This window comes from Sarcophilus harrisii, chromosome 2 (genome assembly GCF_902635505.1).
Source record: "Sarcophilus harrisii chromosome 2, mSarHar1.11, whole genome shotgun sequence".
In the NCBI taxonomy this organism is placed as follows: Eukaryota; Metazoa; Chordata; class Mammalia; order Dasyuromorphia; family Dasyuridae; genus Sarcophilus; species Sarcophilus harrisii.
Window position 1 is genome coordinate 419,523,870 of NC_045427.1, and position 26,322 is coordinate 419,550,191.

At 44.4% G+C, this 26,322-nt stretch overlaps 1 protein-coding gene and 1 long non-coding RNA gene across 6 annotated transcripts in view; both read left to right on the forward strand.

Moving 5' to 3' along the window:
• The first annotated feature begins 3,124 nt into the window (after positions 1-3,124).
• On the forward strand, positions 3,125-4,635 carry LOC116421691. Its single transcript, XR_004232185.1, has 2 exons — positions 3,125-3,247; positions 3,409-4,635. It is a non-coding gene; the product is annotated as an uncharacterized LOC116421691 (long non-coding RNA).
• Positions 4,636-13,870: 9,235 nt separating this feature from the next.
• The window catches only part of MGAT4B (alpha-1,3-mannosyl-glycoprotein 4-beta-N-acetylglucosaminyltransferase B), a 47,886-nt gene continuing 35,434 nt past the window's right edge, over positions 13,871-26,322 (forward strand). The window contains exon 1 of one of the 5 annotated variants that reach the window (XM_031953830.1): positions 13,871-14,331. In XM_031953830.1, the coding sequence (XP_031809690.1) occupies positions 13,886-14,331 (446 nt within the window). In that variant the 5' untranslated portion in view covers positions 13,871-13,885. The remainder of the gene's footprint in view (positions 14,332-26,322) is intronic. The other 4 variants (XM_031953828.1, XM_031953829.1, XM_031953831.1 and 1 more) reach the window with 4 other exon arrangements.

Below are 26,322 nucleotides of genomic sequence, written 5' to 3' on the forward strand. Positions count from 1 at the left end.
ATCCCTTATATCAAAGATTAAGAGAGAAAAAAGGAGCTGTAGCAGACCCAACTAACACATCAACCATTCCTGACAGTATATGAAACATCCTCACCCATAATCTCCCACTGTAGCACAGAAGGGTGGGAACTGATTTTTATTTTTAAAGAAACATTTCCTGATATAAAAAGGAAGTGACCTAGTTGGGCTCCTTTGTTTCTTAAGCCAGTATTTATTTTTCAATATATTTCTCATTATTCTTTCCTGTGCCCAGCTCTGTAACCCTGAGTCATTTTGATGGTCTGATTTTTCAGCTGGGCAATCCAGCTGGGCTGGGGAAAAAAGTTAGAAAACCCCACTAGCTGCTTAAGTCTACTACAAATCCATTCCTTCTAAACCCATCTGAGCCCTGCACACAATTGCTTCAAATCCTTTTATTCATCTTTCTTATTTCCCACAGTTCTTGCACTCAAGTATTATGGCTAGCCAGCCAGTATTTTACCTGTTTAGTGAGGTTTTTATCACAGAAAAAATCGGTTGCTCCTTACTAATGTCTCATGGTATGAACAGGTTGTTTTTGCTATATTGTTGTTTATTTTATTTTATTTTGTTCATTTTTATTTAAATAACTTTTTATTGACAGAACCCATGCCAGGGTAATTTTTTACAACATTATCCCTTGCACTCACTTCTGTTCTGATTTTTCCCCTCCCTCCCTCCCCCCATCCCCTCCCCCAGATGGCAAGCAGTCCTATACATGTTAAATAGGTTACAGTATATCCTAGATACAATATCTGTGTGCAGAACTGAACAGTTCTCTTGTTGCACAGGAAGAATTGGATTCAGAAGGTATAAATAACCTGGGAAGAAAAACAAAAATGCAAGCAGTTTACATTCATATCCCAGTGTTCTTTCTTTGGGTGTGGCTGCTTCTGTCCATCATTGATCAATTGGAACTGAATTAGATCTTCTCTTTGTCGAAGAAATCCACTTCCATCAGAATACATCCTCATACACTATCATTGTTGATGTATATAATGATCTCCTGATTCTGCTCATTTCACTTAGCATCAGTTCATGTAATTCTCTCCAAGCCTCTCTGTATTCATCCTGCTGGTCATTTCTTACAGAACAATAATATCCCATAACACTCACATACCACAATTTACCCAACCATTCTCCAATTGATGGGCATCCATTCATTTTCCAGTTTCTAGCCTCCACAAAGAGGGCTGCCACAAACATTTTGGCACATACAGGTCCCTTTCCCTTCTTTAGTATCTCTTTGGGGTATAAGCCCCATAGTAACACTGCTTTTTGAGCATAGTTCCAAATTGCTCTCCCAAATGGCTAGATGTGTTCACAATTCCACCAAAAATGTATCAGTGTCCCAGTTTTCCCACATCCCCTCCAACATTCATCATTATTTTTCCCTATCATCTTAGCCAATCTGACAGGTGTGTAGTGGTATCTCAGAGCTGTCTTAATTTGCATTTCTCTGATTAATAATGATTTGGAGCATATTTTCATATGGCTAGAAATAAGTTTTAATTTCTTCATCTGAGAATTGTCTATTCATATCTTTTGACCATTTATCAATTGGAGAATGGCTTGATTTCTTATAAATTAGAGTTAATTATCTATATATTTTGGAAATGAGGTCTTTATCAGAACCTTTGACTTATATTGTTGTTTAATTTTGATTTTCCTAATTCTAGTTCTAAACCTTTTTCTCTCTTTTTTTAGTGATTTGTCCATTCATTCTTTCAATAAGAATTTATTAAATACCTATTATGTGCCAGACACTAAAGATACAAAGATTGAAAAAAGCAATAGTCTCTGGCATCGAAGAGTTAGGTATAACGTGAAGAGCACCCAATTTGTAATCAGGAAGACCTGAGTTTAAATCCTGCCTCAGATACTAGTTGTGTGACCCTAGAAAAATCACTTAAACTCTTTTGCCTCAATTTCCTTATTTGTAAAGTGGAAATGATAATCATAGCTCCTATCTCACAGAGTATGAGGACTAAATACAATAGCATATATAAACTTTAAAGTGCTTTGCAAAGTGCTATGTAAATGCTGGATGTTACTATAAATATTATATTATATCATCATGTACCTGATATATTATGATGATCTTATGATCTTTTCATCCACAAGTGTCCAATTCCACCTAGTCCCCTTCAGATACATCAGGTGACCCAGCCTCTTCCTTTGGACACTTGGAAAGATGGATGACTTTATTTCCATAAATCATTCTCTCTTTAAAGCAGTCCCTCCCCTTACAGCCTTTTCAGTCTGACCTGTTGGAGAGACCCCTCTCAGCTACCATAGACCTTTCAGCTCTCAGCTCATCTTTAAGCTGTTGGGGGAATCAGGGAAATACTTAAGTGGATAAAACAAAAATAAGCTTACATAAGAGATCCAAACCAGGATAAGTAAGGAGATGAGATCACTGATTTAGAGCTGTCTGGAGGCCTTTTAATTCAAACCCTTCATTTTACAGATGAGGAAACTAAGTGACACTCAGGGAGAATGAAGGATTTGTCCAAGGTCAGAGGCAGGAACTGAACATAGTTCCTCTAAATCCAAAGCCATTATTCTTTTTTCTTTTCCACACTCTTCCCTCTATCAAATGAATACTTGTCTTGGTTCTCTGGGGATGAGTTCAAGTCACTAGGCCTGGATGAATTGTCTCCCATGATATAGCGTGGAAGCAGCTGTGATTGCTGAGCCAGAGTTAATGATGTTTGAAAGACTGGAAAATGGGACAGACATCATAGGACTGGAGAAGGGCAAATGTCTCGATTTTCTTTGCTATTTTTAAAATTTTTACAGAAAATTTGTATTTAGGTGTATCATACAAATTTAATATATTCAAAATTGAGTTCCCTACAATATATAATTCCCCCCCACTCACACTTAAGTAAAGCTAAAAGCACAGATCACAACTGAGAATACACATGACCTTGTACTTCAGCTGTTTGCTTGTCAAAAGCTAGGACAACATGCTTTATATGGTTAATACCAATCTTGTCCAAGTTTTCATCTGAATATTGTTGCCATTTAATTTTCTATATAGTGTAATAATCAGGTAGTTTTGAAGGATGTAATTTTTGTTTTTCTTTTTGGAGTTAAGGGACTTGCCGCCCAGAGTCTGAGGCCACATTTGAACTCAGGTGCTCCTGATTCTACATGGGGTGCTTTATCCACCGTACCAGCCAGCTACCGTGGAGGATCCAGTGTTTTACAAAAAGGAAAGCAGGTGAGCAGAACCTGCAAACTACAGGCTAGCAATGCTGCCTCTGATCCCTTCCATAAATCTAGAATCTCTCCGCATGGGAGGGTTGGTGAGAAGTGGGGGGTAATCACCAAGAGCCTGCATGACCGATCATGACAGACTAGTTGCATTTCCCTTTTTCACAGGGTTCACAGGCTGGCAAGTCAGAGGAGGGCTCTAAATAGCATTTGCTTAGATTTCAGAAGATTGTGGTTTGTTTGTCTCTTGGCTTTCCTTCTTGAAGAAGACCAATGACATCAAGGTGATGTTTTGACTTGTGGGTAGATCGATTTTAAATAAGGGAGGGCTGTGCAAAGTCTCTAGCTTCACTTTTTCCTCCAGAGCCATCTAAGTGCAATGGACAAGATTTTACTGGAAATGGGCCAGGATACAATGGGAGAACTTGGCCTTTTAAAGCTAAGGTCTTCCCCACGTCTCCGTTTGTCTGAAGAAGACCAATTCAGTGATTAAGGGTAGGTAAGAATGAGCCAAAAAATGGTCTCTTTTACCTACTTTAAAAAACCAGCCTGGGAGGGGACAAGGTATTTGGCAGTCTCTTGTGTTGCATTAGTGATGATGGGGCATTATGGGCTGATAATAGAGTCATTTGGAATTGGTTGAATGACTAGACTCAAAAGAGCAGTCATTAATGGTCTGATGTAAACATGGAGGGAGATACTAATGGAATTCTCTAGATTTCTGTTCTTGGGCCTGTATTGTTCAGCTTTTTTATTAATGATCTGCATGAAGACATGATAATGGATAAATCAAAAGAAACTGGGAAGTATAGCTAATACTTTTCTAGGATAAAATATGAACTACTGTGTTTAACTTCTAAAATACTCTATGATCTGACCCCAACATATCTTTCTAGTTTAATTAGTAGATGCAATATTATTGCTTCCCTTCCTGCAATTCCAACAAAATTGGTTTTCTCTCTTTTCCTCACATGGATCCCTTGAACTCCTCTGTCCATGCATTTTTACCGACCATCCACTATTCCTGCTTATCTCAGCTTCATGGAATCCTCTCTCTCCTTAAAGAGAGCTCAAGCACCACCTTCTGCTTGAAGCCTTTCTAGATCCCTCCAGGGATTGGCACTCTATCTCCTAAAACTGCCTTGTATTTAATGACTTTGTACATAGTTGTATTTGTTCACTGTACACTTATTATTTTTTAACTTTTTTGTTATATAGGATAGCTTTCTGGGTGGTGACGTAGAAGGTATGCATTAGGAAATGAAGTAACAACAAATGATATCAATAGATACTAAAAACAATATTTAAAAACATTTTAAAAGGACAATTTGGGGGGGAAAGTATAACAATGGGCAAAATCTTAGAAGATAGTAACATAATACGAATAAATATCCTGTAGTTCTATTAAAAAATAACTTTCACAAGTACAGGATGGGGAAGGTGTAGTTAGACATCATTTTTTTGTGAATAAAATCTAGGTGTCTTAGTGGGTTATAAGCTTGATCTGACCTGAGAATGCTTACTAACAACCACCAATGAATATGACCTTATGCTGCATTATTAAGGACAGTGTCCCAACTATGAGAAGTGATAGGCATACTTTGTCAAAGCAGACTTTGTCTGGAAGACCACGCTCAGGTTTGGAACCACATTTTAGGAAATACAGTGACATGCTGGAGAATGTAGAATGCTCCCTACCACAGAAGGACAATAAAAAGGAATGGGGATATCTAACATGGAGAAAATAATGCTTTGTTGTTTGTTTTATTTTATTTTTGCTGAGGACATATATCCATCATACAGCTATCTGAAGTGCTGTCTTATTCCTTAGATCCAGGATTCCTTGGATCCAGCAAGTGCTGGATCCACAGCACTAGCAATCACTGGTAAAAGTTACAGAAAAGCAGATGGAAAAACTTCCTCACAATCACAGCTATTTAAACAGAGTAATGGACTGCTTGGGAGGCAAGGGGCTCCCCTCTACTAGAAGCATTCAAGGGACAGTTGAATGACCTCTTGGACATGGTTTAAAGAATTCTTGACTTCCCTTCCTACTTTGCAGATAAGTGCCACAGGGAGGGAGATCAGTGGCTCTTATTAGAGTCCTTCAAGAAGGAATGACTGGGGCAGCTGGGTGGGGCAGTGGATAGAGCACCAGCCCTCAAGTCAGGAGGACCTGGAGTACAAATCTGTCTCAGACACTTAACACTTCCAACAGTGAGATCCTGGGCAAGTCACTTTTATCCAGTTGCCTCAGGGAGGAAAATAGATGACTAACTTTTGTAGGTAGGATTCCTTTTGGCTATCTATTGAACTAGATAGCTGCTGAGGTCTCTCCCAATTCAAAACAATCGGGGATTCTGAGATGGCAGGACCTCAGAGAAGGAAAAGCCATAAGATAAGAGTTCCTGCTGCTCATTCTGAACTTAGGGCTTCTCTCTCTACTGGTTTATTTATAGTTTCTCTTCTTTCCTGCATCCTCAGCCTCCTCTTTTTGCTAGCTCCATCCCCTGTCTACAAACATGCTGAGGTTTCCCCTTGTTTAAAAAAATCTTAAAGCTCTAAGAGTTGATAATTATATAGCATCTTAAGAGCCTTCAAAGACCTTAAAATCTCTGCTTTCTCCACTCAGCTCCCACTTCCTCACTCTCTCTGCCCTCCTCCACCCAGTATTATCTCCCTACTAGGCTGATTCATACCTAGCTGGTGCTTGCTATCTTTGTAACCGCTGGCAAGTCACTCAGTAACCCCTGGCCTCAGTATGCTCAATGGGACTTTTTGAATCAGAGATCCAACTACTAGGCTTATTCGGGCGAAAGATCAAAATATAATAAAATTGTGTGTGTGTGTGTATCCATATACACAATAGTGTAAAGAAAAACAACTTTGAAGCACTTGGGAACACTAATTAATACAACAGCCAATCAAGACTCCAGAATACCAGTGATCAAATAAATTACCAGCTTCCCGATCAGGAATTGCAGAATGAGATAAATATTTCTGCCAATGTGTGGATTTATTTTGCTTAAATATACAAAAGAGGGTTTTTGGTTTTTTAATGGGTAAAATAAATGAGGCTATCAGTAAGAACAGAATAATTAAAATTAAAATTATTTTAAACAAATTAAATCGGGTTTGGTTTTTTTTTTGCTTCTAAATATTCAACACACTTTTCTCTCTGCAATGTCAGTCAGTCAATCAACAACATTCTTATTTTGTGTCAGGCATTATACTAGACACTGGGAGATAAAAAGAAGAAAATAGCCACAGTCCTCAAGGAGCTTATATTCTAATGGGGGAAGGACATGTAAATAATATGGTATTTAAAGTATATGCAGACTAGTGGCAAGGTAATTGGAAGATTCTAGAAGTGGGAATATGTGTAGGAATAGGGAATTGGGAAAGGTTTCCTATAGAAAGTAGAATTGAACTTTAACATATTTAACATGTATGGGACTACCTGCCATCTAGGGAAAGGGTGGAGAGAAGGAAGGGAAAAAAGTTGGATCAGAAGTGTTTGCAAGGGTCAATGTTGAAAAATTACCCATGCATATGTTCTGTCAATAAAAACCTATAATAAAAAATAAAAAAGAAGAAGAAAGTGGAACTGAGTAGCATCCAGAAAGAATCCAGAGGAATGGGGAGGATTCTGGGCAGATGGCAAAGTAGGTTGTTAAATTTCAAGCTCTCCCGATTTCCCCCACAAATAAAACAAATTTTCGCCCAAGGTGAACATAGGCTAGTGAAAAACCAAGAATACTTGGAGCAGAACAGGGGTCCTCTTGATACAACTGGACAAGATCTGAAAAAAGACCCTGGGCTGAGATTAGCCTATCTAAAGTGCAAACACTTCCCAGCTACCTCTGCAGAAACACCAAGAAGGGATCCCTCTGGCTATCCGGTTGTGCTCCAGGATATCCAGCCTCCAGGAGCCACAGAGACTTTCACCTTTCAGACTGTTTTTTTCCAGGGCATCTGAGTTCAGGAAGACAGGGTGAATTTCCCTGTGCTGCCCAGACAGGTGGGAGGTAGGGAGAGGACAAGAAGGAACTAGTACCCGGTGAGAGCAGAAACAGGGGCACTGCTGGCTGTGGGTATTTGTAGGAAGGTGGAGCTCTTGGTTTGGGGTTCCTGGTCAGAGTGAAGAGCTGAAGGGAAGGCATCATCCCCTTGCCTCACAATTAGAGGTGCTTACATTAATATCTCTTATTAAAAAAAAAAAGAATCAACAAAGAAGAAAGGATGTGGAGAACAGATCAAGAAGAGAAAATATAAGAATAATTGGGCTGCCAGAAAGTTGTGACCAAAAAAAGAACCTTGACACAATAATGCAGGAAATAATCCTAGAAAGTTGTCTTAGAATGAGAGAACATGAGAGGAAAGCAGAAATAGAAAAAATCCACTGATCACCACTTCAAAGAGATCCTCTGTGAAAAACACAAAGGAATATTACTGCCTAATTTTGAAATTAAAGAGAAAATTTTGCAAGAAATAAGAAAAAAAAACAATTCAAATATGCTGGAGCTACAATTAGGATTGTACAAGACTTAGCAGCAGCTACAATAAAAGATTGCAAGTCTTGGAATAAGATTCACAGACAAGCAAAAGAACAAGGCCTGTGGCCAAAAATATCATCCAGCAAAATTATAATTTTCAATGAGAAAAAATGGATTTTCAGCAAACTTGGAGATTTTCAGGACTTTCTATCAAACAAACCCAAATTTAACAGAAAATTTAACATATAACAGCCAATATCAAAGAGCAGTTTTAAGGAACTCAACACTGACAAACTGTTTAAACATTGTTTTTTTTTTTTTTTTTTTTAACATGGGAAATATATACCTTATATTTAAGATTTATATCAACAATAGGGTAAGATCAAAAGAAAGACAGGCAGAGTGAAGGTAAAAATAGTAATCATGTTATATAAATGAGGTGTAAAGACAGATCCATGGGGGGAGGGGCGTAGAGGGCTTGTAGTTCTGAAAAATCTCACACTGGGAATGGATTCAATAGGTAACCGTACATATATACCATGAAGGGAATATCACCTTCCAAAATCTATAAAGAAATAAAGGGAGAGGAATGAGGGAAGAAGACAAAGGAGGGACCCCTGGGTGGGGGGGGGAGATTAAGTAATAGAAAGTCAAGTTATGGAGCAGAATTTAATGAAAGAGTCAGTGGGGATAGGAAAGATGCATGTATCTGAGTGTGTATGTGAGAGTGTATGTATGTATATATCTATATATGTATACATAAAAATATCTTAACTGTAGCTTGCTTGGGGGTAGTAGTAGGGGATGAAAGGGAGATATGTGTGTGTCTATATGTATGAATATATCTACAAATGTATATATAAATAAATCCTTTCTTAACTATAGCCTTTTTGGGGGTGGGGGAGTATGAAAGGGGGAAAAAAAGAATAAAGTAAACAAAATCTGAAGCAGAGAACAAAAAACAATTTACAAGGAAGTAAAGAAAAGATGAACACTCATAAATATAATTTGTTCTATTTATATATATATATACTTTGTTAAATTGTTATTTGTTGTCATATATATTTTGAATCCTTGATGTTCTGCTGGGCAAGTGATAATATTCTCTTTTGTTTTGTTTCATTTTGTTTTGCATTGCTTTTCTGTTTTTCTTTTTGCTTATTCTGTTTCTTCAAATAAAATAAATTTGGAAGAAACACACACACACACACACACACACACACACACACACACACACGAATCCAGAGGAATAAAGAAAGAAGAAATAATGAAGTAAAGAAAGAAAGAAGAGCATTCTAGGCATGGGCACCAGATAGTGCAAAGGGAAGTCAAAAGATAGAATGTCTTAGTCAAGGAATACCAAGTAGGCTCTGTAACCAAATTGTCCATCTGTGGAGAGGAATAAAGCATAAGACTGCTAAAGTAGGAAAGACTTAGGTTAAGAAGAATTTCAAAGGCCAAACAGTCATTTATATTTGGCATCTTTAGAAAATTTTCTAAAAATATTATTTTTTTTTGTTTTTAATATTGATTTCTTTAAAAAGATTTTGCATTACAAGAGAACTATATGAATGTGTACTCATATATTGTATTTAGGATATACTTTAACCTGTTTAACATGTATGAGACTGCCTGCCATCTAGGGGAGGGAGTAAAGGGAGGAAAAGGAAAAGTTGGACCAGAAGTGAGTGCAAGGAACAATGTTGAAAAATTACCCATGCATATGTTCTATCAATAAAAAACTATAATAAAAAAAAAAAAGATTTTGCATTCCAAATTCTTTTCTCCACTCCTCTTCTCATCAAGAAAGCAAGCAATATATCAGTTATACATCTGAAATAATGAAAAACATTTTCATATTAGTCATGTTGTAAAAAATAAAACAAAATAAATTATGCTTCAATCTACACTCAGAGTTCATGAGTTTTCTCTTTGGAGGTGGATAATATTTTTCATCATAAATCCTTTGGAATCCTCATGGGTTATTGTTTTACTCTGAGTACCAAACTGTCTTTCACACTTGACCACTGTTATAATATTGCTATCACTTGGTACAATGATCTGGTTTTGCTCACCTCACTTTTGTCATTAATTTATGACTCATTTCTTATAAGTACTTCAGAAAATTGAACTTGGTGACTGAATATAGGATTGATTGGAGTGGGAAGAGACTTGAGAAAGGGAGACTAATTCGGAGTCTATTGTAATAGTCCAGGTGAAACATGATGAGAAATTGAACTAATATTGTGGCTACATGAATGGAGAGAAGGAATCATATAGGAGAGCTGTTGTGAAAGTAGAAATGACATGGAATGGATAACAGTGAAGAATCCAGAATAATATTGAGGCTGTGGGACTGAGTAAGTGGGAGGATGGTGGTAGCCTTAGCAATATCAGGGAAGTAAGGAAAAGGGGAGAGGGTTTGGGGGAGAGGCAGGAGAAAGATAATGAGCTCTGTTTTGGACAGGTGAATTTGGACATATACTTTAAAACGTACAAAACTTGTACTTAGAAGCAGGACTTGAGATGGATGGACAAAGAGATCTGAGAATTCTCTGTATAATGAACAAAATTGGGATTGATAGGAATTGCTGAAAGAGTATGGAGGAAAAAGAGAATTGGGTTCAACAAAGAGAGCTCCGGGTGATACCCAAAGTTAGCGGGTATAATATGGATGAAGAATGAGCAAAAGAGACTGCGATAGAGCTGTTATAAACCTGAGTACAGGAATATTCCTGAATATTCAGGAGGAGACCAACTGCATCAGATGTTTCAGAGGATCGGGATTCAGAAAAAGCCATTATAACATTTGTCAAATAAGAGATTATTAGTAACTTTGAAGGGGGCAGTAGATGATTAGGTTGGAAGACAAATTCTAGGAGATTTATCTGCAGCATATTTATAAAAATTTTGATGAAAACAAGGGTGAGAAGAGGAGGGAATACATTCCAGATTTGGGGCATAAGAGATGTAAAGACAGGAAACTGAAAGAAACAAGTCAGCATATCCTCAATCACTTACAGTATTAGAGTTACCCAGGGAATTATGATATTAAGCAACAAACCCAGGATCTCTAAGCTAATAATTTTCAGAGGCAAGATTTAATCCTAGGTTTCTCTGGATTCCAAGAGTAGCCCTCTTTCAAATACTGTGCTGCCTCCTGGTGTCCCTTCCAGACTTGAAATTCTGTAATTCAACTATGTGACAGAGAAAATCTATATGGCAGGAATTCTCTTTATTACCAAACTTCAAAAGGGAGAGAATAGGAAATGGCAGAGTCAGATCTTAATAAATGGAGGCTTTCTCAAGGAGTCTCAAGATTGATAAATTGCTTAATCCAATTTGTCTTTAAAATAAGTCCTGACTTTTGATTCCATTACTATAAGGAACATTATCTGCTAATGATAATATAGCTGTTCTAATATAATTTGGCAATTACTCTGCAATTTAAAATGTTAAAATGTTACCTGGGGAACTGAGAGAATAAGTGACTTGAGCAGGGTCGTTCAGAGAATCCAAACCCAGGTCTTCTGGCTCACTCTCTTTCTCTCTACCATATTACATGCTGCTTCTCTCCAATGACTTTTTTTCCCCTCAGATGTCCTCCTTGCCATTCTGATGGTATGTAATTATCTTGAACTCCATCTGTTTCCCTTTGCTTTCACTAAACCCTCTTGTCTTCATTCTTCTAACTTGAATGATAAGATCTAGTCAGTCAGCCTCTTGATGAGGGTGAAAGAGGAGAGCCTAAAAGCTGGCTTGCAGCTTAATATTAAAAAAAAAAATCAAGATTTTGGCAACTGGTTCCATCACTTCCTGGCAAAGGGAAGGAGAAGAAATGAAAGTGTCAGATTTTATATTCTTGGGTCCAAAGACCACTACGGATAGTGACTGTAGACATGAAATTAAAGGACACTCCTTGGAAGGTTAAGCTATGGCAAATCTGGACTGCATAGTGAAAAGCAGGGACATCACCTTGCTGACAGAGATATGTTATGGTCGAAGCTATGGTTTTTCAGCAAGTAATGTATGGCTTGTAGGGAAAGCTGAGTTCTGCAAAACTGATGCTTTGGAATTGTGGTGCTAAAGAAGACTTTTGAGAGTTCCTTGGACAACAAGGTAATCAAATGAGTCACTACTTAAAGAAATCAATTCCCATTATTCTCCAGAAGGTCAAATCATGAAAGTGAAACTTGAATTTTTGACCACATAAGGAGAAGATGGGACTCGTTGGTACTGGTACTGGGAAACACCGAAGGCAAAAGGAAAAGGGCAGAGAATGAGACAGATAGATGGTGTCACAGAGGGAAGGAACATGAACTCGGATATACTTAGAGATGGTGGAGGACAGAAGAGCTGACTGAACAACAAATACCTACTTTGTGCTGGGCATAAAAGGAGGATAAAATACAAGGAGCTCACAATTCATTTCTCAGGATCTAGAGCTAAGACGGGCCTTAGTCATTCAGTGCAGCCCTCTGTTTTTATAGATGAGGGAACTAAGTTAGCCCAAAGAAGATGGAGAATTTGTGTCCAAACTTAGCCAGTGGCAGAGCTGAGATTCAAATGGAGGTCTCTGATTCCAACTGCGGAGTCATTTCCTGACTGCTACTTGGCATCCTTTGCAGTCCCATGAGTCCCCTGGGGTGCCTACGGTTCTGGTCAAGGACTGATTCTTAAGCTTATACCCTTTCTCTTATGTCAACCCTATTTTTCCTGACGTAAGGGTAGTGAAAAAACATCGATGACATGTAACACGCTTGGTGTGTGCCAGGCCCTGCTCACCCCAGGGAGACAGCTGGGGACAGCTACTGTCCTCAAGGGGGAGTGGTGACTCGGGTAGTGCGCTGAGGTTTGGAAAGCTACAGGGGAGTAGAGTCACAGGAAAATCTGTCCTGGAATGGGGGAAGAGAGAGGGGAAGGTCTGCATGAGCAAGAGCTACGGCATTCACCCATCCTTGCTCTCCATCTTCTTAGCAAAGTACACGGATGTCCTGCGGACATCTCAAACCCAATAGGTCCAATGTGGAACTCAGCATCTTCTCCCCCGACCTGCCCTTCCTCCCAAATTCCCTATCCCTGCTGATGGCACAACCACTGCTGGCTTAAAACTTGGCGCCTTCACACCATTCATGTAGCCGGTACAAAGGCTGCGGATTCCATCTATCCACAGCTGACCTGGCCTCTGCCTTGCAAACCCACACTGCCACCTTCCCTCCGGCTCTGATCACCTCGCACCAGGACAGCTGTAAGCTCCCTAGCAGATTTCGCTGTCTATCCCATCCATTATGTCACCCCGGTGCCCATGCATCCTCCCTGAGCGACATCGAAGACTCCCTGGGAAGGGTCTCGGAGCTCGCATGAGGAACCTGGCTTGAAACCCTGCCTCTGGCATCTACTAGTCCGTGGGGCCCTGGCAGATGCCGCCATCCCTTTGAGTCTCAGCTCCCCTGCCTATGGAAGGAGAAGCAGTAATGCTCGCGCTCATCCTTGCGGGAGAGGGGTGCGCTCCCCCTCCTCCTCCCTGACACGCCCGCTATCGCCAGGAACGCTCTCTCGCTCCTGCATTCTCCTCACTGGGCAGTCTTCTCGGGCTTCCTCTCCCCTCTGCTCCTGGTGCTCTTTCCCCGACTCTGCCCCCCGTCCGAGGAAGGCCCCTCGGGCAGCGCTGCTGATGGGAGGACGCTGAGACGGGAGCCCTCAGTCGGGGCTTGGCTCAGCTTCTGACCTGAGAGACAGGGGCAAGCGCTTGCCCTTCGGCGGGGCTCAGTTCCTCACCTGCACAGAAGGAAAGGGAAGCGGGCGAACCAGGCTGAAGACCGCCTGGCCCGGAGCTCCGGGACCACAAGGGAACGCTCCCCTGCCTCGGAGGCGCGGTCCCCTTCCCTCCAGAAGCCTGCTTGCCCAGAGCTGCACCTCGCGTTTCAGTCTCGGAAGCGCTCACTCACCATGCTCGGTCCTCGCCGTCTACCTTGGCTTACGGCTTGTCGCCCCCACCCCCGAAGCCCGGGAGGTTCGGGACCCTTGGCCGCCCGAAGAGGCTCGGCAGTGGGGAGCAGGGGGCGCGGCCCCGGCGCCCGCCGCCCAGCTCGGAGGCAGGACAGGCCCCACCCCCGGGGCGGGGAGCACGGGCCCTTTAAGTGCCCGCCATGCCCGCCCCCGGGCCCGCCGGCCCCGGCCCCGGTCCCGAGCCCCCGCCCCGGCGCTGGCTCGGCAGGGCCCGCGGCGGCCCCGGCCCCCTCCCCCTTCCCTCGGAGGGAGGCGCGCGCGCGGGCTCGAGCCAGCGGTGCTCCCCCGCCCTCCCCTCCAGCCCCCGCCCCAGCGGCGGCACCCGGCCCGGGGCCAGCTGCAGCCGCTGCCGCCCTCCGCCGCCCCGGCCCCGAGCGCCGGCCCCGCCAGTGCCCCCGGCCGCCGTCCGCCCCCGCGCCGGGCCCGGGACATGCGGCCTCGCCTCGCCCCGCCGCCGCCGCCGCCGCCGAGGAGCCCGAGCCGGGGGAGATGAGGCTCCGCCATGGCACCTTCCTGACGCTGCTGCTCGGCTGCCTGTGCGCCTTCCTCTCGCTCTCCTGGTACGCGGCGCTCAGCGGCCAGAAAGGTAAGGGACCGGCGCCCACCTGCCGCCCGCCGCGCCCGCCGCTGCGCCCCGCCGGGGACCCTGGAGTCCCGCTCCGCGCCCCCGCCGGGGCCCAGGGATCCGCTCCGCCCCGCCGGGGCCCTGGGACCCGCTCGCCCCGCCGGCGCAGGGGCCGCTCCGTTCCCGGGCACGCGGGGGGCCGCCCCGGCTTGGCCCGTCCCCGCCCTCCACAAGGCCCCGGGAGAGCCGCGCGCTGCGGGACCGGGGCTGGCCCCCTAAGGCGGACCCGGCGTCCCGGGGGCCGGCGCCGGGGCGCTGAAGGGAAGGGGCGGCCCGGGTTGGGGCTCTATCAGCCCCGCCCTCCGGCGGGCCCCTCGGCAGCCCTCGGGTCCCCGGGCTGCCCACCGGGCCGCCCCGCGGAGGAGGGGCGCCCCCTGCGCCCCCCCCCGGGGCCGGCTCGGGGAGGGCTCCCCGGGCTGCTGCGCCCCGTGCTTCCTCCCCTGGCCTCAAGGGTACTTGGAGGGCGCCCCTTTGTCTCTGCCCTTCCTTGAGGCCGCCCCGGGGGCCAGTTGTGCCCTGGAGGCGCGGAGGGCGGGCGCCCTTTCGGAAAGCTGGATCTTTGGGGCCACATACTTCGGAGCAGCCCCGACACAGTGGGAAGGGCTCTCTCTCCGGCTCCTGGCTTTCTTCCTCGTTATTCCAGGGCCCCTGAGGGAGAGGGCCCGACCCGGGTGCAGGGTTCCCCCGCGCAGTGCTTGCACCCAGTCGGCTTCCCTCTGCCTGCTCCCCGCCTTCCACGGGCCGGGGCCCGATGGAGAAGGGTCTGCGGGACCGACTGCCCAGCCCCGCTCCCTTCTCCCCCGCCCCCTTCTCCTTGTGGGTGCCTTGTCCCATCCCCCCCCAGGGGGTGTGGGAAATGTGCCAGAGGGCGTGGGGGCCTCATGATTCAAGGGTTAAGTCCTTCCATCCGGCCAGTCCCTGCTAGGGCCGTTGGGACATCTCCCCCGCGTGGGGCTTCAGAGGGATCCCAGGACCCGCTTTCTCTTCTCCCTTTGGTCAGCCTGAGGCTGTTCCTTCTGGGGGCAGGGACTTTCGTTTCTTCTCCTACCCCTGGTCCACTATGCTGACCCTGAAACCAGGAGATAAGTTCATAGAAAGGCCTTCTAAGCTACCAGACAATCAAGACGTGGCCATCGCTCAGGGCCTCGCTTGGCAAAGATTACCCCTTAGCCGGCCATCCCGGAGGGTTAAAGGCCCTTTCTTTGACCCCCTTGGGGAGGATCCCGCAGCATTCCTGACCCTCCGGTCGTTTACCTGCCCCTTTGCTCCTCAGCTGCCCCTCAGCCATGATGATTCCTCTGGGCTGTCTCCTCTGGCCTTGGGCCCCTTAGGCCTGGGGAGAGAGGGCACTACGGGGTCCCCATCCCGTTTTACTAGCGGGATCCTAGGCAAGTCCTTTTGCTTCTCTGGGTCTCTGTTGCCTCATCTGTGAAAGGAGGGGGATGAACTTCAGGGTCCCCGAGATGCTGCACCCGGTGCCAGGACCCTTTGTTTGGTGATGTTTAGAATCGCAGAGAGACTGTGGCAGAGGGGAGAGAGGGCTCATCTTGGAGTGCTCCCACTGGGCCCCTGACCCATCTGTGGCTGGCACCGCAAGCAAGTCGCTGAACTTTATAGCAACTTCCTCCCTCACCTCTCTTAAGGTTATAAAGTTAGAGATGAGTGGCAGGTCAGCTTCGCCAGAGGGAAGGCCCACCCCGAATCTCCCGCCACTGACAAACTCCCCGATTCTCCCCAGATGGCCATAGAAATGTATTTGCAAACCCTCGGATAGACGTTGGTTCAGAAATAACGCCTCCGTCCTCCCCATCCCCCAGCGTACTCAGTGATCCACATGCTTACCCTTTCCTCTTTGTAGATACTGGCAGGAATTGGAGCACTGCCTGGACTTTGGGCTGTAGCCAGGGTTTTTGTAGGGGGGGCATTTAGTGTGTGGCTGTTGGATTGGGGGGGGGGGTGAACCGGCCTCCTTTTCAGTCTATAAGATCACCCTGGCAATAACTTGCAGGGCATATTTTCTCATTCCCCTTGAGCCAGGAGGAAGCTTCTTGGGTCATTCTGAGGCCCCAGGTTTTTCTCCCCTCTCAGGTCTTGGCTTGGTCTGTGCTGATTTCTACCGGGTCAGAAGACAGCTTGGAGCAGAGAGGCCTGGGATGGAGTTTGTTTTCTGCATCTCTGTGCCAGCCTCAAAGAGGCCCTTGTGAGGGGCTAAACTCAGGGGCCACCCCCTCCAAGAGCCCTTCCTCCGCTCTTCCCTCCCCTCAGAATGAAATCCCTCTTTTTTGAGCTCAATATCATCTTGATTTGTGTGCATGTCCTTCTCCAGAACAGCTTTGTCTCCGGTGCCTAGCACAGGGTCCTTTTTTAATAATAATAGGTCACCGGCTCATAGGAGTTGCGGCCGCCCTTCCATTCCAGCTCCCTCCCTCCCTCACCCCCCTGGTTTTGTGCTTGAGGAAAGTGACTTGCCCACAGTGGCTGCAATATTACCTGGCACAGCCGAAGGTGTGAATCAAAGCTCTTCAGACTCTAAATATAGGGTTCTTATTACGCCTAGATTTTCCACTCAATTGAATTTATTTATTTACTTGCATTGGGAGGGTGCTGCGACTCCAGGGTGGGGAAGGGAGCACTCTGTGACAGCCCCCTCCCATTCCTTGCCCTGGGAGCACTCTGCCCAAGCTAGCCATCCTCCTTTAAGGTAGGGAGAGCGAGGTGCAACTGCAGAAGTTGCATTTTACCAGCTCCTAGCCCAGTAACTTTGTCCAATGAATGAATTTCCATGTAGAGTTTCCCTTTTATTCTCTGACCCCGCCCAGAGCTCAGCCTGGCCTGGCTTCACCCCAACAGGCTCTGCTGTGTTATGTAAAACAACACTTGATCCCTAATCAGATCTTCCACATCCCTCCCACTCTTTCCCCCCTCCCCAACATCCTCCTCCCATTCTGCCTCTCAGGGACTGTCCCAGGAGAGAAGGGGGAGAAAAAGACAAACCCAGCTTCTGGGACAGTGGAGGCAGCTTTCTGCTCCTGGCTCTGCTGTGCGTGAGCTCAAGTGAGCTAGTGTCATACATGGGCCTACCGGGGTGTCCGAGGGAAAGGGACCTCTGCCGGGGAGGGGGGGTTGGGGCCATGGGGTTGGCTCTGGTTTTCAGCTGGGGCCTAGGATTGGGGGGGGGGGGAGGAAATGCAAGCAGGGAAAGCTTCCTCAGCCATCTCCCTGGTTGGGGCTGGGGCCCGGGGAATTGGGGGATGAGGGAAAGGATTGGTACTTCGGGGAGGTAGCCATCTCCCACGCCAGCCCACCACCCTTCCGATGAAGCTGAAGGGCCTTTCAGTCCCGTCACTAACGGGAGCACTGGGGAAAGAGAACTCTTGAATCTAGGAGTCAGGAGCACTGGTTTTTTTACCCCTGGTCTGTCATCGGCTGGCTGTGTGGCTTCACAAACATACTTCCTGAGCACTTACCGACTCCAGAAAACAAGGCATTTGCCCAAAATCCCCGTCCTACTTTGTGTTACAGGAAAAGGAGGTGGAACCGCACCTGGGATTTCTTTGGGCCAGGCAACTCCCTCTCCCAGGGCAGGACAGCCTCTGCTCTGCGCCGCCGGCTCTTCAAGCCTGGGAGTTGGGGCGCAGAGCCAGAGTGGTTAAGTAGGACTTGAACCCAAGCGTTGTTGAGTCTGTTGCCAGGTCTGTACCTGGGACTGCCAGAATGCCTTTCCCTTAGAGGACAGGCCAAATGTAAATATTCCAGATTTCATCAGTGGGGGCATTGCTTCTCCGTAGGTGTCCTGGCCCTGTTTATTCCTGGTAAAATAATATGACCAGGGGAGTGGAATTTAGTCCACAAGCATTTATTCTTTGAATGGGGATTCCTGGGAGTTTTAATTTTGGGGTTCCTTTTAGGAGGTGACTTGGATTCTCTTTACATTCTGCCCTAAAATTACTTATTCAGCCCTACTGTTTACTGAGGACTACGCTAAGCACTAGGGATACAAAGAAAAACAGAAGACAATTTTGTGGTCTCCTGGGGGAGACAAAACAACTATGAACAAACATTATATACAGGATAAACTGGCAATGATCACTGGAGAAAGGCATTAGCATTAAGGAAGTTAGGGAAAACCTTGGAGAAGCTGGGATTTTAGCTGTCATCACCCTTCAGCCACCCCGTGAGCATTTCCAAATTTAGCAAAGCTAAAAGAATGTAAATCACTTGAGTGAAGGAGGCTGTGTCATTTTTTGTTTTAGTCTCTCCATTGTCAAGTACAGGCACTGACCGGTACGCAGTAAGAGCCTAATAAATGCTTGTTGAATGAATGATAGGGCTTTCAGTCCATTCCAGGGCCCAACTTAAAGCTTTTGCCACTTTGTCCTGGCCCTTCTGCAGCTTGCTTTGTTCTGCCATAGTCTGTGGATCATCTGTATCACAGGAAACCATCAGCCTCTTGGGGTCGAGATGAGGAAGTACCATTAAGGGGAGCAAATAAGAGCCATAACCCCTGTCTGGGCCTCAGCTTCCTCATCTGTAACAGGGAGTCCAGGCTGGATCTGAGTCCCCTCGCCTAACTTGTTGCTTTTACATACACAGCCTCCCTCAGACTTAGCTGTAGGCAGAGGCTTCCCTCAGCCAGCCCTGGTCGGACCTTGCTTTGGAGAATTCAGCCTGGGGTGGATTCTAGGGTGGGTGAGGAAACCACAGGCTGTGTGTATCCCCCAGACTTGGACTAGGGCCCCTTTCCACCCTCCCTCCCTTCCTTCCTGCAGGAAGTGACATTTTACTGCCTAAGCCAGGGAAGCATAAATTCAGCCTCTTTAAATTCAAAAAGAGAATTCAAAGCCCAGAGAAGCTAATTATTTCTCCCCTTTTGCCAGTTGCCCCCACATAATGGTCTGGCAAGAAATGAATTTTGAAGTTTTTAGATTCCATTTCTCCCCAAAAGCTGGGGCTTGTTTCCCTTAGGCACCCCATAGATTGATTTGGGTAGGCCCTATCCAAAGATGGGACAAGACCAGATAATTTCTTTCTAGCCTACAAAGGTTTTTGAATCCTAGTGTGAAAAACATCAAGTAAAAGACAGAGATACTTTAAGGTCTGGAAGATTCTTCAATTAGTCCCCTGAGGTAGCTCAGAGCCATTACAGATTAGGGGAATGGGGGGTGGGTGGGAGGTGCCTTATTCTCTGCCATTTGCAGGTGGGTTTGGGGAAGGAAAGCATCTGGTTAGAAAACCAGACTGAAAGTTTCCCAGACTACTTCCTTAGGCAGAAGAATATCTCTACTGTGGAACTGCCAGGGCTGGGATCTCCAAGTGATAGGTGGCTTTTCCACATGATTCCTTGTGTCCCAAGGAAAAGTTTTTCGTTTTGTTTTCAGTTTTTTTTTTTTTTTTTTTTGGTGGGGGGGAGGGACCTAGTTTAAGCAGACTATAGAAAGCTGACTTCTCTTCCTGCCCAATCTAGGAGGAGACCATTTGGAATAATCTTCCTTCATACAGGGGCCCATCCTTGGTTTTGAGGATGTATCACCAGGACGTAGCCCCAAGTACCCTCTGCTATTTGACCACTCTTTAGCAGGAGGGAGCTAAAAGGGACAGTGAGAGGAGTGAAAAAAAATCTGGGTTCCTTAAGATAGGGCAAAGACCCTGTCCTCCTTCAGTTCTGCCCAGTGATACAGACATGAAAGCAAGGATGAAATTATTTCAATTCAACCAACATTTATTAAGTTCTTACAGTGTGTAAAGGCAGAGTTTATATGTTAGCCAAGGGGAAATAAGGATGTTGTGTATCTCTGGGGCTAAGACTTGTCCAATTTTGCTGAAGGGTATAATACTTATTAATACTTATTTAAGGTTGAAAAGATAAATCAGACTGTGAAGGCCCTAGAATGCTATTCAAAGGAATTGGAATTTTAGTTGGTGGCTAATAGGAAGCTATTGAAGATTTTTGAATGAAGGAATGATATTTAGTTCCCACAACAAGCTCAAACAAATCCATGTATATAGAAGATTGGTGTGATGGTACTATGAAGAATGGAGTATAGAGAGAGAAAGAGTAGGTATAAAAAGGCTTTCTTTTTAGAGGTTATTGAAATAATCCATTTGGGTGGTAATGAAGGCCTCCACCAGACCTTTCAATGAAGCAACTTTACATTGAAATAGTTAAATATTAAAAACAAAAATCAAGCTTACAGGACCCCACTGCTGTAAAGTTAATGTAATGGAGATATGGTAGACAACATGGCTGAAGTTGAAGACGGGCAGAGGAAAAGCTATCCTAGAAGCCAGTGATGATAAGACCTTGGGATGCAATGGTTTGAGGTGCTTTATGAGTGGTATGGATTGGTTGAGGAGCTAAGGTGAGCATAATGCTCACTGCAGGGAGAAAGTGAGCCCTCCCTGTGTCAGCTTCCTGAGACCAAGCTGCAGTTGTTCTAGGCTAGGTAGACTGGTAATGAAATCAAGAGGAAGAACAAGTTTGGATGAGCTCTGCCTTGCTGGTCCAGGTTCAGGTGCCAGTTTAGGTTGTGAGGTGGGACTTGGATCTGGGTGAAGCACAGAAGAGAGATCAGGACTAAGAGAGAGGGGTTTGGGAGATACCTCCACAGAGGAGCTGGTTGTGGGAATGAGTAAGAGGTTGTCAGAGGCCAGGACCATATTGGAGACCTAAGGTTGGTTAAGAGGCTTGAGAAGATGAGGCAGAAGGAACAGTTTAGAAGCTAGGAAGAGAACCAAGGAAATGTGACACCTGAAGCTGAAGGAGGAGAGGATCACCTGTAGGAGGGGGTGGATATCAGAGAATGCAGAAAGGCTAAGGAGTGTGAGGATTCAAAAAAAGGCCATCAGATTTGGCCATTAGTCAATAGCGACCTTGTTGAGAGCAATTTCTGTAAAGTGCCGGGGACAGAAGCCATATTATAAAAGGGTGAGGAGAAAGTGAGTATTTAGAACTCACAATGGGTGTGGGTAGCTTTAAAAATATTTTAATGATATATTTTCCTTTTTAAAAATATTGCTGTCCATTCCCAAGAACCTTTCCCTGCAACAAAATACAATTAAGCAGAACAACAGTCCCTATTCTTCAGGAGCTCACAGTCCTCTGGGAGAGGCAACATGCAAATATTTCTGTACAAATAAGCCATGTGCAGGATAAATGGGGGATTACTTAAGGGAAAAGGCATTGAGATTAAGATACTAGAAAAGGCTTCTTGCAGAAGGAATCCAGGGAAGCCAGGAGGAGGAGATGAGAATTCCAGGCCAGAAAAATCTATGGGAGTCTGGAGATGGAGTGTCCTGAGCAAGGCACAACAAGGAGTTTGTGGAGTATGTGAAGAGGAGATTGGAAAGATAGAAAGGGGCAGGTCATGGGAGATTTTGGAAGCCATGCAGGATTTTATATTTGTCTTAGAGGTAATAAGGAACCATTGGACTTTCTTGAATGAGGGTGCATGCCGTGGTCAGACTTGCTTTTTAGTAAGATTGATTTGACAGCTGAGTAAGGATGGATTTGGAGCTGAGGCAGCAAGACTGAGCAGTGGGCTACTGTAATAGTCTGGGTGTGAGGTGGGGAGGGGGCGTATAGGACAGACAGAAAGGTGGGAATGTCGGGACTTGGCACCTGATTGGCTATAAGCAATGAGAGAGTGAAGGTCAAGGAGGAGGAGCAGAGAGTTTAAGGTGTCTGTGGAAGGTGTCAGTCTACTTTGGGAGAGCCAGTAGGCAGTGGGAAGTGTAAGACCAGGTCCAAAGAGAGTTTAGGCCTGCTCAAGGAGGGCTCAGAACCGTCTGTGTAACGATGAAAATTGAAACCAAGGGAGCTGATGAGATCACAAGTGAAAGAGCATGGAGGAAGAAGAGAAGAGGGCCAGGACAATCCTGTGGGATACCCAATGGACCTGGATAAAGATCCGGCAAAGAAGACTTGAGAAGGAGATATCCAATGGGGCCCCGGAGAGAACAGAAACCTGGAGGAAATCAAAGATCAAAGAGAACTAGGGGATTAGAGAGGCTCAAGAAGGATGAGGAAGACCATTAGGTTTGTCATTTGGGATTGAGAGTACCTGGAGGGAGCAGTTTAGTTGAATAATGGGAAAGCAGACTGCAGAGAGTTCAGAAGAGAGCTAGAGGAAAGGAAGTGGAGGCCCCCATTGTAGATGGTGGTCCCAAGGAGCTGAGCCACAAGGGAGGAGCCGTCACTAGCTAGCAGGGCAGATGGTCGAGTGAGAGTTTTTTGAGGATGTTTGTAGGCTGTAAAGACTCAGCCAGTAGACTGGGAACCACTGAAGTTGAGTGATCAGGATGTGGGAGGGGTCAGTGGGCTGGAGAAGATGGGGACTCCGTCAGGGCTGCTAGGAATATTTTGGTAAGTATGGGAGCTGTGCCTCTATCTTTGACCTACTTGGGATATATGCCAAGAGTGATATCCGTGGGTCATTGGATTTGAATAATTAATTCACTTTTCTAGCGTGGTTCCAAATTGTTTTCCAGAACACTTGGACCACTTTGCAGCTCCATCAATGGAGTTTGAATGTGCTAGTCTTCCCCACATTAACTATTTCTATCTTCCCACTCAGCCAGAGAAGAAGTGAAACCTTTAGAGTTGTCTTAGCTTGCATTTCTCTTGTTACTGATGATCTGAAATGTTTTCTCTTTTGATTTTTATTAGTTTGCATTTCTTTTTGAAAACAATTTGTTTGTCATGATAATAAAATCTGCTGATATAGTTTGCATAAGTTTGCAAAGAGCTTTTACTTCCATATCTCATTTAAGCCTTACTATATAACTTTTTGGAATAGGTACTACAGATATTATTATCCCCATTTTACTGATGAGGAAATGAAGACCTAGGATAGGATAAGTGATTTGCCCAGAGTGTCTGAGAGAGGTAGGATTAAAACTCTGTGTTTCTTACTATAGCATGCAATCAATCATTTTATAATGTCTCTAAGGAAAGGGAAGGTGCCTATTATGTGCTACTATGCCAAGTGCTTTTTATAAATGTATTCTCATTTGATCCTCATGGCAATCCTGTGAAGTAGTTCCTACTATCTCCATTTTACAGTTAAGGAAACTGTGAGGGATGTAGAAGACCCTTACCAAAATGATTGCTCAGAGGTCACTCAGTAGAAGGAAGAAAAGTTGTTTATTGAAAACCTCCGGAGGATGAGCCATACCATCACTAAATAAGAAAGAGAAAGCTCATGGTAGGTGGACTAAAGAAGGAGTAAAGATACATAGCTTTTATACAAGAGATTACAACACAAGTAAGAGAGCATTGAGGGGGGTGGGGGGAGGCATCTAATTGGTTGTTGCTATTTGGAAAGATTGGAATGGAAGGTTTCAGGGAAATCTCCTGATTTCTAGGAAACAGAAAATCAGGCCTTCAGGCTTAATCCAGCAGATAGTGGTCAAGCTAATAGACTAAGTATCAAAAATGCCAAATACTGATAAATGTCATCAGCTCGGGTTAAGTAAATATGTTTATAGCTGGCCAAGGCTCAAGTAAATATGAGCCTGCACATATTATACAGGTCATAGGGGAAACACAGAAATAATGAAAATAATATACAGAAAAAGAATTCATACATTCCTGTAAGTTCTTCACCTTATCTCTCTCTATTCCATACAAAACTAAGGCACAGCAAAAATTTAAGTAATCTGCATGAAATCTAAAAGAGATGGAGTGATACCCAGTAGAAGAATCAAAGCAAGGCTTTTGGAAACTCAAGTGTTTTTGTAAGCGGATGCAAATAAGATAGGAAAAAGAAATTGAAGAAAGAAAACCAATTGTTGGGGCAAGGTCCTAAAGAAAGCAGAAGAGAATAGAATCCCTACCCAGGCAGGGTCTGGGAGGCAAGATCATCCTTGGCAAGGAGTAGCATACCCCTTTTCTCTGAGTAGAAAGGAAGGAGAGAGTGGGTGAAGACCAAGAGTATTTGAGGAATGAAGGAGGATGACAGAGCTCATGTGGGACGGGTTCAGTGTCCTCCCAGAAGTATGCTTAATTCATCTGCTTCAAGCATGGAGGTGGGGGTGTGGTTAGGGGCTTGGGGAGAATGGGGAAAGTTTAGATTAGTTTAATAAGGGTTGAGCAGCATTGAGGGCACAGATTTCCATAGATAATATATTAAAGGTACTGAAACTTCTGGACTTCTTAGCAGCTTTAGGCTCCTCTTTGATCCCTTTGGGGGGAATCGAGAGAGAAGTGAAAAGTATGTCAGGAGCCTGGGCTCTGGAGATACCCCCTTGTATTTAGAGGAAACTTGAGGACCTCACTTCCAGACTGAAAATGTAACTAGGATTTATAGGCATTTAGGGATAATTATTCTAGCCATCTAACATCTTTAGCATCCAGAGGGACATTACAGGGAAGAGGGATTAAATTTATCCTCCTTGGTATTATATGATTGGACTTGTGTGGTATTGTCATTTCCTAAGAATCCAATTTGCTGGTGACCCATGAGTAGGCTTTGTCCTACTTGTGGTCATGGCCTTTACAAAAGAAATCATGTACAGAGCAGGAAATGCTTAATTAGAAGAGAGATCTCTACTTTGCAGAGGTAGGTATCTAGAGGTATGAAGATCTCTCTGTCTCTCCCCTCCTCTATCTATCTTTCTCCCTCCCTTTCATACACACACACTGTATTTTAGTGCCCTGGATTCCTACAACCTGAAAAATCTATGGACCCTTACTCTGAATAACATTTTAAAATGCATACAAAAAAATACATGGGATTACAAAGAAAACATTGAAATATAGTTAAATATATATTGTGGGGTTTTTTGCATTTTTGTTCAGGTTTGGCATTCTAAATTCCATCCCTTCCATCTCTTGCCTCCCCTTTCTCTGAGACTGTAAGAAGATATAGGTTATACGTGTGCAGTTATGTATAATAGATACTTTAAAAAACAAATTTATAGATTCCCCCCCCACACACATAAAGAACTCTTTTTATAAGTTCAGATTTTTAAAAAATTTATTGATGAGTTTTGTTGAATTTTTTCACCACTTTTATTCTTTGTAATAGGGGATAACTTTCTAGGTGATGAAAGGATATGTTAGGAAAAGTAGGTGATGTGAAAAAAAAATCATTAAAATTTTATTTTTAAAAAAAGAAAAGGAGGTAGGCCAGGTAGTCATAGGCCTAGGTCTGCTCTGGTACTCTGCAAATGCCAAGTTTAAAGAAATAGTCTGGCATGTTGTATAGCTTCTCTGGGAGAAAATCTGGAAGAATATGGACAATACTTAGCGAGGCTCCTTGGGAGGCTGTCGAAAGAGCAGGAGCTCCAAGTTCCAATCAACTATTATCAACTACCTCTGTCTCTCTGTGATCTTAAATTGAGAGAGTTGATCTTGACTAGGAGTCCTTAACCTTTTTTGTGTCACAGATCCCTGTAGCAGACTGGAGTGTTTTTAAATGGATAAAACAAAAGACCCAAGATTACAAAGGAATCCAATTATGTTGAAATAACAACTATTAAAAAAGATTTTAAAAAAAATTCACAGCCTTTAAGCTAAAAAATCATCCTGGCAGTATTCTAAATCATGATTTCAAGATACTTATGAGTAACAATGTCCCGGAAGATGATAAGAAATAATGCATAGGAGCACTTTTTTTTTTTTTGGCAGAGATTGGGAGGACTGTTAATGTGAAAAGTATGTACTGTCAGAGTCAGCTGATGTGTTAGTTTTGCTGAACTGCTTTTTTCCCCTTTTGTGATTCTTTGTTCTTCTTTAGTCTTAGTGCTTTCTCTCTGAGACTTACCTTAAATTTTTTCTGTCTCTGTCTTGTTTGTACATATTCTGTTGGCTTGTTGTATCCCTCATTAGACTGTGGGCTCCTAATGAAGACCATATAAAAACAAAAGATATGAATGATTTTTTAAAAAAGAAATACCTGAATTAGAAAGTGGGGATGGGTGTAGTTTGTATTGGGGAAGGGAATGTCCACA